The 13,839-nt window shown below is 37.0% G+C and overlaps 2 protein-coding genes across 11 annotated transcripts in view; one reads left to right on the top strand and one right to left on the bottom strand.

The window, feature by feature from the left end:
• The window catches only part of LOC307022507 (relaxin-3 receptor 1-like), a 42,856-nt gene extending 38,566 nt beyond the window's left edge, over window positions 1-4,290 (top strand). The window contains exons 4-5 of one of the 3 annotated variants that reach the window (XM_079655319.1): window positions 1,341-1,384; window positions 2,588-4,290. In XM_079655319.1, the coding sequence (XP_079511445.1) occupies window positions 2,720-3,928 (1,209 nt within the window). In that variant the 5' untranslated portion in view covers window positions 1,341-1,384; window positions 2,588-2,719 and the 3' untranslated portion in view covers window positions 3,929-4,290. The remainder of the gene's footprint in view (window positions 1-1,340; window positions 1,385-2,587) is intronic. The other 2 variants (XM_079655321.1, XM_079655320.1) reach the window with 2 other exon arrangements.
• A 1,263-nt stretch (window positions 4,291-5,553) lies between these two features.
• The window catches only part of LOC307021033 (ras/Rap GTPase-activating protein SynGAP-like), a 40,254-nt gene continuing 31,968 nt past the window's right edge, over window positions 5,554-13,839 (bottom strand). For 6 of the 8 annotated variants that reach the window (XM_079652758.1, XM_079652760.1, XM_079652759.1 and 3 more), the window contains 2 exons: window positions 12,194-12,266; window positions 5,555-10,165 (listed from right to left, as the gene is read on the bottom strand). In XM_079652758.1, the coding sequence (XP_079508884.1) occupies window positions 10,142-10,165; window positions 12,194-12,266 (97 nt within the window). In that variant the 3' untranslated portion in view covers window positions 5,555-10,141. Of the gene's footprint in view, window positions 10,166-12,193; window positions 12,267-13,839 lie in introns of all 8 variants that reach the window. The other 2 variants (XM_079652756.1, XM_079652757.1) reach the window with 1 other exon arrangement.

Below are 13,839 nucleotides of genomic sequence, written 5' to 3'. Positions count from 1 at the left end.
TTTGCTTTTTTTTTGTCAGGGAAATAGTGTTTGGTTGTCATTCACAGTTATTGTTAAGGATATGTGTTTACAACCATATCGTGAAAATGAAATAGGAAAATTCATATTTCTTCAAGCATCAAACAAAAAGCTGATGCTGTATCAGAACACAGGCTGAAAGAGTACATTTAACAGATCTGTATCTCTTTATTTCTTTTTTCAATCTGAAAAAAAAATCTGTGTTGATATCAAGCAGTAATTAATCTATCAGTTTGTGCAGTAGGTGCAAGGATCTTTGTCCGATCAAAACATCTGCGCAACCGAGGAACATATTTTTGATGTAATTAATGGTTTGTTTCTGTATCACACTGTCGCCAATGAAATCATGAACAAAGCATGTTTTGTTCAGCTAGTGGCTTAGTTTTGACAGACCAGCATTAATCAACTTCTCCACTCTTCCGCCTATTCCAAGCTAATCTCATTTAGTCATTTGCAGCTGATGTTCTTTCCACTATCAACGATTTATAATGAAGAATCATTTCTGCTTCTCAATCTAATCATGAAGCAACGCCCCAGATATAAATAGAAAAATAACAGATTTACTTTGATACATTTTTATTTACTGTCAAAGTCCTGTCATAACTTTCACCTGCTTGTAAGGTCGAAGTGCCTTTTTATGATAAGCATATTGTTACATGCAGCCAAAAAACAAAAAAACAAGCACCCAATTGGCTTACTTATTAATTTTGTCATGTGACACTTTTCAAAACACAATGTTACAAAGGGCTTTATAACTTACTCAAATCAAAAATCAAAACCAACCGCTACATTTTCTGCTGCATAACACAGCAGGTATGAGCTCCAGTAAGGAAGAAGGAAGTAGGGACACAGTTTAACAAAGGGCAGCACACAGAGAGAATAATGTTAGGCCTTTTTCCAGGTGAGCGAGACTCATGTGATATGGCCATTTGAATTATGCTATGGCATGATGCATTTAAGAGTGATGACAGTTATATCTAGAATTTCAGCTTCTGTCTAGACAACTGTTATTAAAAAAAAATAGTTGATTTTTAGTTTCCTTTAACAAAAATAATAAAGAACATTTTATCACTTGTTTTTATTGTAGAAATTAGTAGATATAATGTGGAGAGGGAATGGAAAATAAGTCGGAATCCAGTCATTTAAGAAAGCCATTTTTATTTGTATTTGCTATATATCTGTTGTTTTAGTGTTTCTGTTGCATGTGACATCTGGTCTGAATATGCAGAGAGGAAATATGATTGGGTGGAGCCTGAATTCAGGGTGGGTGTCTTCCACATTTTTGTTGTTTTCCACCCTCATGATAATCCTATGTTGGGCAGAAGAGCTGTTGCAGCCCGAAGATTTACCTCCTTGTTACATCCAGGTAAGATTTGTTTTTATCCATTTAGCTTAGAATAAATGTGCAGAAATGTGACAGCTAATGTGAATATTTACCTTAAAGTTGCTTACAATCACTATACTTAGGTTACAGTTTTATGTCTGAAGGAAGTTATTCAAAAAGAGAACATATCACATCTGCTATCTCTCTGTAACTTTAAATAGTTTATTTGGTTGGTTATTACACTGTTAGTGGAACATTTAATTAGTATAACTGTATTTGGCAAATTTGACTTCAGCACATATTGTTGTCTTATGAGTAGCCATGCCTCAGATCTGGTTGTTTCCAAGTGATTATTGCACATTTTGATGAAAAAAACGGTTCAGAATGTGTTAAATAAATTACTTTTGAATCCAAATCTGAAGCAGTAACTTTGATATTTTCCTTGCCTTTTGCTAACAACCAATATTTTTGTTCAATACAGTCAAACAGTTAAAAATTGAAATTCTGTTTTGGGTTAAAAATACAAACTGTTAAATGTACTTTTAAAGACGGGCTGACTTTCGCCATCTGCAGAGAAATGAATAAAAAAAACACCATGTAAAATGTTAGTATTAAAGAAGTAAAAAATATCTTCATCTAAGTATGCATTCTCTAAATATTAAGATTACACTGGATTGTGAATATCCTTAATTTCACATTTACATTTTTTAGATAAAGTGCAAGGGCAAATGGGTTTTTAGATTTGACATATTAAAACTAAAACTCTTATTTCAACAAGTTATTTTGCTAAAGGAGAGATAACGTGCCCTTTCCCTGGTAGATTCAAGCATTATATATATACATATATATATATATATATATATATATATATATACATAATGTAATGTCTGCAAATCCAACATGTATACTGTTTGTTTGTTTTTGTGAATACTTTGAATAAATAGTCACACACTTAGATATAGTTAAAGCGTATAGATGATATATATAGATATTATTGCATGATAAAAATAGACTGCAGGAGAGTTGACTGGCTTTTCAACTTCAAAGGGTCAATTAGTTAAATCACCTTATCTTCTTACCCATGTTTCCTCTCAGAGAAGTTTGATTCTTCGAGGTCTAAATCAAATTATCTAACTCTGTGGGTAACACTTAAGTGTAATTTGTTTATCTGACAAGGCTAATGTACTTATTTTCTCATGAACTGCAGCGCCTATTATGCAATAATCATTTCCTCTTTCCTTGCAGGGATTGATGACCTCCTGCTAATAAACAGACAACCAGAACTTACATATTTAGTTCAGTGCTGCAGAAGAAGGATAAACATTGCAAATAAAAGCAGTGAAACCATCAACAGGATTGCCTTTTTAAGAAAGCAAAATGTCAAGCAGTGACTCAAAGAGACTTGATGTTCTCAACAGTATCCTGAATGGTTGCATTGGAGGCCTTTACTGTAATAATTCCCACCTGTTTTTTCACAACACGAGCTTCAACTCTGGGCTGGAGGGTTTTGATGATGATGGATCCCCCTGGGGACGGATAGTCATCTCTGTGGTTTACTTTATTGTGGCTACAGCAGGAGTGTTGGGGAACCTGCTTGTGATGTTCCTGCTGTACTCGACTCACACCATCACCACAGGCATCATCAACTTCTTTGTGTTCAACCTAGCTTTGGCTCAACTCCTCTTCTCCATGGTCTTACCTTTTTGGGCCATAGACATTGCAATGGACTACAGCTGGCCCTTTGGCCTGGCCACATGCAAAGCCGTGTCCTTACTCACTGCACTCAATGCCTTTGCGAGCTGCTTTTTCCTCACAGCAATGAGTTTGACCCGGTACTGCTTTGTGGCTACTGCTCTGAGGCCCAGCGCCTCCCTGTGCAGTAGGTCCTGCACTTCTCGGGTGGCCACAGTTTTTATCTGGGCTGGAGCACTCATAGCAGCGATGCCCCGAGGTTTGTTTGCAGAACTAAGAAGTGTGGGCAACGACACAACATGCCTGCTCCGGTTCCCTGATGGTACAGCCTGGCTTGGGATCAACCAGCTTCTGAGACTAGTGCTGGGATTCCTGCTGCCCTATGCCATTATCATCACTTCATACCTGCTCCTGCTGCGCTTCCTCTGTCGGCATAACCTGAAGGGCAGCAACTCTCGGCGAAAGGCTGATATTTCCAAGTCTGTGGCAGTGGTGGTGCTCTCATTCTGCGCCTGCTGGTTACCCTACAACCTCCTCACACTTTGGGGTGCCTTGATCCAGCTTGACATCGTTGATATCAGCCCTTCATTCTACTTGGCTCAAACGTACTTTTTCCCCCTGGCCAACTGCTTGGCTTTCACCAGCAGCTGCCTTAACCCTGTCATCTACTGTCTGGTGAGGAAGGAGTACCGCGTGGCTCTCAATAACGTGCTGTTCAAGTTGAGCCTTGCTATCATGTCCAAGGTGCCCTATGGCATTAATTCTGAGGAGGGGTCGGATCAAACTGGGCAGCTGGCCATCCCTCTCAATAACATGTACAGTGAGACAATTGTGACCAACTCAAAGAGTTACGCCCCTCTGACGGCACTGCCAACAGTGGTGTCCACCATGTAAACACAATGATACAATTATTCTCGCCTTTAGTTTAAAGTAACAAACATAGGGGGTTTTTCTTAAGGGTACTTAAGGTGCTTCAGAAGGACCTGTGTTTTCCTGTGAGGATGTAAAGTGTATATATATATTTCTGGTTTGTTGTGATTAAGCTGCTTCATAAACTCACCGTAGCTCTTGTGTTCTACGGTATTATCTGTCTGAAAATACCGTACCACTTGAGTCTTGTTTGGGGAAAATTAAGAGTTTAAACTAAAAAATAATAATTCACTAGAAATGTGTTGTTGAATATGTCCGTTCTATTCATTTTCTCGTCCATCTTCTTCTCAGTGTTGTATTAAAAATAAACCTCATGTACAAATGTCTACCACTAGTTAATATTGCTGCACTGTATGTCAGGATTGTGCTTGTGTTGTCCAGGTTTGATTCAATTATTCCAGTAGAAATTGTTAAATTAATAGTTTCCTAACTTAACTTTTCATAACTAAATGTGTTTTTGTATGCCTCCAAGACCACCAAAAGACAACAAGAAGTATCCTTATTTTAACGGCAGTAAAGCTTCTATATATTATTCTGTATGTACAATTATTTCAAGCACATGGATTTCAATGCTGTTGTGGTAAATTGTTTTGCAAGGGTAAAATAACACTATCAGGCATTTAGTTGTAACAGATTAAATACTTAAAATATCTAAATAAATGCTTAAATTGTTTTAAAATGTTGCAGTTTTATTTTGTACATAAAAGCTTATTGTATCACTCTACATTTTAATATATATATAATCCATTATTATGGCAGCATCCTCAACTGCTGCTAATGCTGCCGTTTGTGATCCACGTAGACCACAAGATGGTGGTGTTTCTCAACTTTAAAACTGAGAGAAGCTTACACTAACACATATTACCATGTTGGTCTGTCTTCCTGTCTGCCAGTACCTGCAATATCATTTTATGGCATACTATGCAGTGATGTATGTATGACTCTTTTCATTGCATACCGTGCTATTACTTTTGTATACAAAAAAATTGTCATATCAAATATTATGACGACTGTGGCTCAGTGGATAGAATGCTGGACTTCGAATCAGGGGTTGCAAGTTCGAGCCCCACTGCAGTCAGCATGTCGTTGTGTCCCTGGGCGAGACACTTCACCCCAAATTGTTCCTGTGGGGATTGTCCAGAGTACTGTAAGTCGCTTTGGATAAAAGTGTCTAACAAATGACATGTAATGTAATGTATTAAAAAGACAAATACATCCGATTGTCAGAGAGCTGTGACACTGTTTACACACAAAAAAGTTGGTGACTTCATGCAACACTTAACTGACTTTTTTTTTAAACTTTATTTTGGCATGAAAAGTCCTATTAAAAATGTCAGTTTGTCCAAAAAACGTCACGGTATAGTAATTACAAAATATATAATAACAATATATTATGGCATAAAATGTCATTAAAAGTTTGTGAATGTGGCTTTTCCTCTCCAGGCCCATTTCAATACTTTCTCTTTCTATCAGCTCACATTGTTACACTACTTTGATACTGCGTCTGTCAGGTTAGGAATGACCACTTGTAGAAGGTTCAGGTTGCATGACTACGAGTGGCATCATTTCCTGTGAGACCAATCAAACACTGCCTAGCTTAATATGGCAATCAGTCATCAAACTTTTGAGAACCCTTATAGGTCTATTTGCATACTCTAGTATTCTAGCGTTATTACAGATGATTGCGACCCTGATAAACAGTAATGTAACCATTCTTGCATTCAAGGGTGCTCAAAATGAAAGGTCTTTAGTTTCGGGATTTATTAGTTTATTTAAATCACTCGGAAAAATCACCTGAAATGAATACATTCCCTTTGTTCAAACAAATCATATCAATCAAATATACTTACACTAATAATAATTACAAGCGCAATCATACCTACATAACTACCATCATAAATAAAACTACCAACATTAAACATCCACCATACAACATCATGGGGCTGGAGGGTATGGCTTATCCATGGGGCATGGCTTATTTCAAAAGAAATGTCAAGTAAATTAAATTACATCCAGTAGGCCCAATTAAAGTCAGAAACCCCACCACCTATATTTGTGACACAGTAGATCAATTGTGCAGAATAATAGCTGCCAAGAAAAATACTTTGTTATATTCCATAATGATATACATCCATTTTAGAAACATAAATATGTTAGCTGTTAAATACCCTTATTCAAAATATACAAGATATCATTTGATTTATTAGGTCCTGCTTTAGCTGCAGCGGAGCGCCAGTTATTTTCCTCTGGGTCAACAAAGGTTCATACATCCTCTAAAATCTCATGATTTGTAAACATAGAGCACTTCTTCGACAGTAACTTCAATTATATTCCTGTTTCATAACACTGGAGCATTTGTCGCATTTTTCATTTGGGCCAAGAAACCATCCTCGTGTTCCCTTTTTATGTAACAAATAATACAAGGGAAGGTGTAAAATCAACTATTTATATGGATGAGATGTGGGCCGGGAACAAAGCAAAAATAAAAGCAGAATTGTTACCTCAACACAGACCCCTTATTTCATGTTCTTTTTTTGAATTGTGTTTTGATGTAATGGTCACTTGTCAAAGATTGTGTCTCAATACTTTTGTGCATTTGGCATTTTGCATATCAAAAGTTCTTGTTGGCAATATTTGTTGTTCCTTGTAACACCTGAGAGTCAGACAAATACCAGGAACAAGATTAATCTCATCCTCTTTTTAGAAGGAAATGTGTATGAATGTAATGGTAACGGCACTTAAATACAATAGTAAACAGGACAAACTTTAGAAATGGCCCTGTGATGACAAACAGTATACATAGTAAATCCTAAATAAACCAGCAACCAGCAAAGAAAACATGTTCTGTTAGCACTGTCTCTTAAATTAACTAAGGTTTATTAGCCACATGGAATAAAGCATCCTCTCTTGTGGTATAACGATTTCAGAGGTAGCACACTGTACCACTGCAGCTAACACAAAGATAAGAATACATGGGCATATTATAGATTTGAATGTGTTTATAAACATCTCTCAGATTAGGATAGCAGCTTCTCATACAATGCAAACAGAAATGCAGTATAACATTTCAACATACTGTATTGCAATGCAGGCCAAATAAATCAAATGCATTTTTTTTAAAGATTACTTAAAACTGCAACCCAGTATTGTTGAAAGCACCACTGCTAATTTGGTTACCCAAACATAGGCGAGATACTTTAAGAATGTGTCTTATTATTCCACAGGACAAAAATGTGCTATGCTAGGAAATTATTTAGCTCTCATCCCATGAACGCAGTCACACCGTAGCACTGTAGTTTCTGGATTGCAGCATTAAGAGTTTATAATATAATCTGTTTTTACCACAAGTTCAACATGCCTGAAGGCCTACCCTTGATTTGAATACATTTTACATATAAGAATAGATATACATTAAGCTATTTTATACATTTCTGGTAACCTAAACATATAACTTTGTATAATTTGCTATTTATCTTGAAAGAAAATGTCTTTTTAAAGGCAAGAGGTTAAGATAAATGATATCAATCCATGAATGTATAATATAAATGATTCTGAACATACAGAGTAAACCAACACACTGCTTAGTAATTCATCACCTGACTACAAAAAAGGACATTTAATATACAAAGTGTACAAGTTTTTTTTGTATTGGCATTGTTATTTTGGGCCCTGTGGCACAGACTGTATAGGCAGTCAAATCCTATGCACATATACTACATATCCCTGCGTGGAAACTCTTTATTGTTCTGCTGTTTTCACTGTCGCTTTTTGTTTTCGTGTCATTACTCTCAGTACTTTCATGTTGTATAATGCAAAAGGCTGAATGCCACCCTCTTCTGAAAAAAACAGAAGAGTTAGCAGGCTGGATAAAAAAAGGTTGCCTTCCAATAGAAAGCCATGTCAAAGTTTTTTTGTACATTCGAATAATATCTGACAACAAATCGACTTACTCGTCCTTGCATTTAAAAAGCACATGCAGAACTGTTGCACACCAATGCTTTAGAAACATTAAACACAACAGATGAGTTATTCACTACTTGCTATAATATGATTTGTTTCCAGTTGCACGTAATGTTTATAATCATAGTAATTTAAAAAAAAATGTATTTCTACAGCACTTTTCGAACCAATGTTACAAAGTGCTGTTCAACAAATCATGAAAGGGCTAAAAAGATGCATCATAAAAATGGCAGAAATGAAGGCCATGATTTGATCTATTTTTCAGTTGATTTATTACTTTTGACGCTTGGTTAGTTTAGGCTTTAGACCCATACTGTCTCTCAGATGCAACGGTCCATGAGACAAACATTCATTAGGAGCTGTCAACTAAAGAGGAGCTGTCAGTATCATCTATTACATGTCTCTCATAACATCACTTTCCTTAAAGAAGATGTTAAACAGATGAAGTGTACTTTGTGTTCCCTAAAAGGAGGAGGGGGCACTCCAGGGATATAGTATTGCACTTCAATTAAAGATTATAAAAACAATGAAAGCAGCTGAGGCAGACCGATCCGGACCCCATTTAAAATGTAATTAACCTGCGATCTGAATCTGGATGTCCTATCTGAATAAAGGAAAACATGTGAATGGTGAGGTTTGATTGCACATTATCGGATTGTTCACACCACAGCTTTAGGGTTGGGGCCCTGACGTGATTGGGTTGCTGCCAGCTGTAACTACATTCATACAATGTGACTATATTATCATTAAAGAAGTTGAAATAGGGCTGGGTATCGGTACTTATCACCTTTTAGGATCCCTGCATCTGATCCTTTTTTTGTAAAAAAAAAAACCGTGTTTGTATGTTTGCTAATAGCCAATCACCACAAGGCTTAAATTAAATATGAATTGTGATTGGCCGGCCACGCAGCAGCTAGTACCCGTACAGTCTGTGCGGTGCTGAAGTCGAGTGGAGTATTTCACTGGCAGTTAAGCATGCTGAAATGCATAGGGAGTGATAATGAAATGAAAAACTGGGAATATAAATTACATTTTTTTTTAAAACACATCAATTAATTTAGAATTTGAACTTTTTGAATGTTTCCATTCACATGATGTGTATCTAATGGAATATAAAAAAAGGTATCAAATTAAGTACTCTATTGGTATCAGTATCACTGTAAGGCTACTCATTTATTAAACAATACCCAGCCCTATGCCGTAAGTGGCAAGTCTTTCATTTAGAAATAAAGGACGCCTGTCTATGGCATTGCATTGCATTCAAAGTATAATGCAAAGGCCCTTGGATTAAACATTTTCCTACATTTTCACATGGTCCTTCCCTCACATCAGGTGTTTAATGGAGCACTTTGTATCATTGTTTTGAAATGTCATATATATATTTTTTTATTATGATTAATATTATGAATACAAAGTGAACAGAACACATTATAATGCCAGATTATTTATGTAAATGTTTCAATGTTATAAAGTTGAATAGCTTCAAGAAATACCTTTTCTATACACTTCAGGCTTTACACTGTGTACCGAAGGAAAATGTAACCAACAGCAGGTCTAGATTGTATTTAAAGCAGTTCATTGATTGTAAGTCTCGTTTGGCATCTATTCACATGGGATGGCTGTAATATGAAGGATGCAAAAAGGGTGGTCAATTCATAATGATAACCACCTTTGCAGCGGGAACATGTTACTAAATGATTTAATCAGATCAAATAGTAATATAGGTCTTTGTTGGGCCCTGTATCCAAGGAATATAGATGAAACTGGCGTCACCATTAGGGGATATTCTGCTTCTAAAAGCCTTTTCTACATTTTGTCTGCAGCCACTTAAGTGAGAAGTGAGTGTGCTGTTTGTAGCGGGGAAAATCATAAATCCATCTTCATTCCCAGATTTTTGCACAATTCTTCTCACTCTCCAGTTTAAATAAATAGACTCATTAGGTTCAGTATTGCCATTGGTGTGGCATTGGCTTATCTTTCGGTCAAAAATGTGCAGACGACTCACTGCACACGTTGGTCCTCTTGCTAAACTGATTGTCAAGTTCTGGTACAGGCAAAGTTTCAATATGTGCAAAGTTTTTTTAAGAACGTTGTGAGATGAAGCCTCCAGTGGTCCTGCGGGATCTACTGCAGGGCTTCTCTTCATGGGTTTCATTAGGATGTGTCTTCTTACACTTGAGTGACCATCATGAGCTCTGGTCACTTTGGTATTGACAGTCAGGATCCTGGATGGCCATAACCCTGGTTGATAGATTGAAGACAGATGAAGAAAAAACGTATTTCCATTTACAGCTTTACAAAGACGCAGGTTTAAAGGAATAGTTCAACATTTTTAGAAGTGTATTTATTATCTTTCTTGCCTGGAGTTAGATAAAAAGAGCACTCTCCAAAATGCTACTCATGTCTGTAAGATTCAATATGTAGCTTAGCCTAGCATAGCTACTAACAGGAAAACGGCTAGCTTATTTATTATTTTCTGTTCAAAGGCAACAAAATCTGTTTACCAGCACCTTTAAAGCTAATTATTAACACATTATAAGTTGTTTGTTTAAGCCATACCAAAACCGAAGTGTGAATCTTTTTTTTTTTTCATTTTAAAGGGTGTCGTGTTCTGGAGCATTTCTTGGCTGGGAACAACCAGCAGAGACTGGAGAAGTTACTGCTCCTGTCCAAGAAATAGTCCAACAAATAACCCCCTTAAAAACTGACATTTTTTGTTTTCCATTTTAGTACTTGCATCTTTGGTCAGAGCCAGGCTAGCTGTTTTCACTTGTTTCCGGTCTTAGTGATAAGCTAACAGAGTTCTAGTTCAAGCTACATATTTAACATTCAGACATGAGAGTGGTGACACTCTTCTCATATTAAGCCAAGATTTCCCCAATTGAAATGTCCAATTTTCAACCTCCAGCTTTCATAGTGCACGACGCCACACTAACATGTTTCGTTGGCAAGTGTACACAATGTTAAACTCACAGCAGTGCAGTCTGCCCAAATAACTGCAGAGAAGAAATCTTTCAGAGATTGTTTACCATAACCAGTTTTCTAATAACATTGGACACATGTCGTGTATTATTGGAATTAAATACAGGCAAACAAACTTTAAATTGCCTTATATTTTATAGCTAACTATTTAAAATGTGCACTGTGTCTACATCAAACATCTCTTTCTTTCAATTGGGGTAGATGAAGTTCACAAGTAAGGACTCGAGCTTTCAGAGGCATTTCTTTGTACATTTTGAAGTAGCATGATGAACAGGTTCGTGTCAAATTGTCTATAACGCAGAATAAGTCTTGGCAAGGAAGCATTCTCGACATATTTCCCGAAATGTTGATATATTCCTTTAAATCTGAATCCTCAGTTTTTGTCTATGCGAAAGAACTGTTTACATTCACACATTCATCCAGACTCTGCCACACTCTCTGAAGGAATAGCATTTCTCAACACATACTTGGAGTATGATACCAAATGCTTCTAATGAGTTCGATTTTATAGCTTTGACCCAAGTTTGAGCCAAAAAAACGGCTTGCAAACCAAACCTGCTTTACAACACTCTAAATTGGGCTGCAATGTTTGGACGGCAACTCTTCACACACTCTTTTGTTTGAAAAGTCACAAAAACTATTATCTCAGAGCAGTGAAGAAACTCTTCTATATTTGGTCTGAGTTTTAAAGAGGCAACTTCTATCTGCTTTTGAAATTGAGTCATGAAATAAGGTGATTGTGTATTTCAGTGAAAGCTAAAGTTGTAATTTCAGTACAAACAAACACAAACACACACACACACACACACACACACTCCACATCTTCCAATCCACACGGTGCATTCACGACGCTGAGCCCTGCAGAATTACTGTGACGCAGCTGGTGAGTCACAGTCAAGGATTTCTAATGATGAATGCTTCTGAGTCATATTTTTGTTGTTGTGGAAAAATTATTGAGTTTCAGTGTTGAAGACTTGCTATTCCTTCCCAGAAATACATTAATCGCTGCACATAACTTTAAGCTGCATTCCGGCTCTTGAATTTTAGCATCCTTGTTTTTGCTCTCCGCTCCAGCAAGTGCAGTGAACTGGTGAAATGGTATTTCAGATGTGACATAAACGTACTTTAGAGAGATGGGAACAGTTGAAGTGTATGACAGCTGCAAACTTTTCCCCTGCACTGGCTTTGGCAAATGCGCTGAATGTGATGTAAGAATGATGCAAGCTGTTTTAGGACATGACTGGCTTAGCAAATAGGGATGATAAAGATGTAGACACAGGCACAAACCTGGTCAGTGAGGATTCGAGGCTTAATATCAGGAATGGCACCCACTCTCAGCTCATCTTCCACAGCCATGAGTCTGACAACAGGGAAATAGACACAAGCATACCGGTTGACAATAAATAAATAAGGGTACGAAGCCGGTGTTCTTCAAATTTACTCTAAGATTACGTGGCCATATGATGATATTAAGGTCTTGACATCTTTCTGTGTGTGTTCAGCTATCCTCAGAGCTTCCTGACGCTGAATCTGAGCTGCCTTCAGGACACTTTGGGAAGTTCAAATTCAGCTGTTCAGATGCACAACTTGAAATGGGTGTGTGTAGGAAAGTTAAGTGTGCGCCTATCTGCTGTGTCTGTAATCAGAGGAAAAGTTTAATTCAACTCGAGGAGACTTTCAACCAAATGAGATGAGATGTGAGCTCTGTATACTCCAGTTATACAAAGATAAATTGAATGTAATGCACTAAGCATTTCATTGGGTCGGAAGTAGAAGTACACATGGCTACAGCCAATAAAACCAATCTCTTAAAAAGGTATATGTTAAAGCATGAGCCTTAATGGTATGATTTTATAGGTACTATTGTTATTGCTATTGAACTAAACTTCAATTTCTAAATATTTTTAGATTTGCTTTTTTGATTTCTCTCTGAGAGTTGAATGATAACATCAATACGACTTTCATGTCTGTGCGTTAAAGGTACTAGGGTTTCCGACTACACAGTACTGGTACAATGGAGCATGTTGAGTGGGCTTGTCTTTAGGTCAGGAATATATGCACATTTCTGGAAGAATCTGTAAAAGAAAAATGGAAAGTCTACTGCGTGTCTCCACCCACTACTGTTATGCGAATATTAGGAGATGGCTGCATTCAAATTATGTATTTAAAACATTGACTTTATAAAATATGGACTATTGTTAAGCTGAAAGAGGACGGCTCGTACAATGGGCATTTCAGCAGAGAACCCAACTTCGAAATCCTGGTTAATCCCAAAATGGGCATCATTGGTGAAGGTGGAACAGGCCCATGTGAAGCAGCAGAGCAGACAGCTAGCTAATCAAAACGGGGCAGTTATATGAAAATTCACCCACGCACAATTGTCAGAAAAAAAAAACTGTTTGTTGCTAATGTTCTCGCTAAATTTAGAAACTTTTGGAGCGAGCACAGCTTCTTTGATTGGAAATGAGTTGGTCTGGTTTTTAAGGTAGGAGCTTTTCCGCCCTGTTCCCAGTCTTTATGCTAAGCTATGCTAAGTCCTGACTCACGCACACTTGAGAGCAGTATCTTCCAAGCAAGAAAGTAAATCAAATAAGACCATGCAAATTGGTAAATAACAATCATGCAAGTTGCATTTAACTGAACAAAAACATGTAGTAAATAACTTACATTTCAGGACATATTGCCGTTGGATATTTCTGTCTTCACTGACCACCGATAGATTTGTCCCAGTATGAACAGCAGACTAAAACATTTCTTTAAATGGACGCATTTCTACCAATAACCAGATTAATTAAGCCCTTCAGCACTTGTAACCTTTTTTTGCATACTGTATACATTCCCCTGTAGATACATTTTGTTGTAGCATTCAAACTGCGCTTGTAAAGCTGCAATCAATAACTTGCTGCACTTTGAGTGACTTACTGAAAAGCTTG

Source organism: Notothenia rossii (genome assembly GCF_949606895.1).
Source record: "Notothenia rossii genome assembly, chromosome: 10".
In the NCBI taxonomy this organism is placed as follows: Eukaryota; Metazoa; Chordata; class Actinopteri; order Perciformes; family Nototheniidae; genus Notothenia; species Notothenia rossii.
This window is presented reverse-complemented; position numbering and strand designations above follow the sequence as displayed.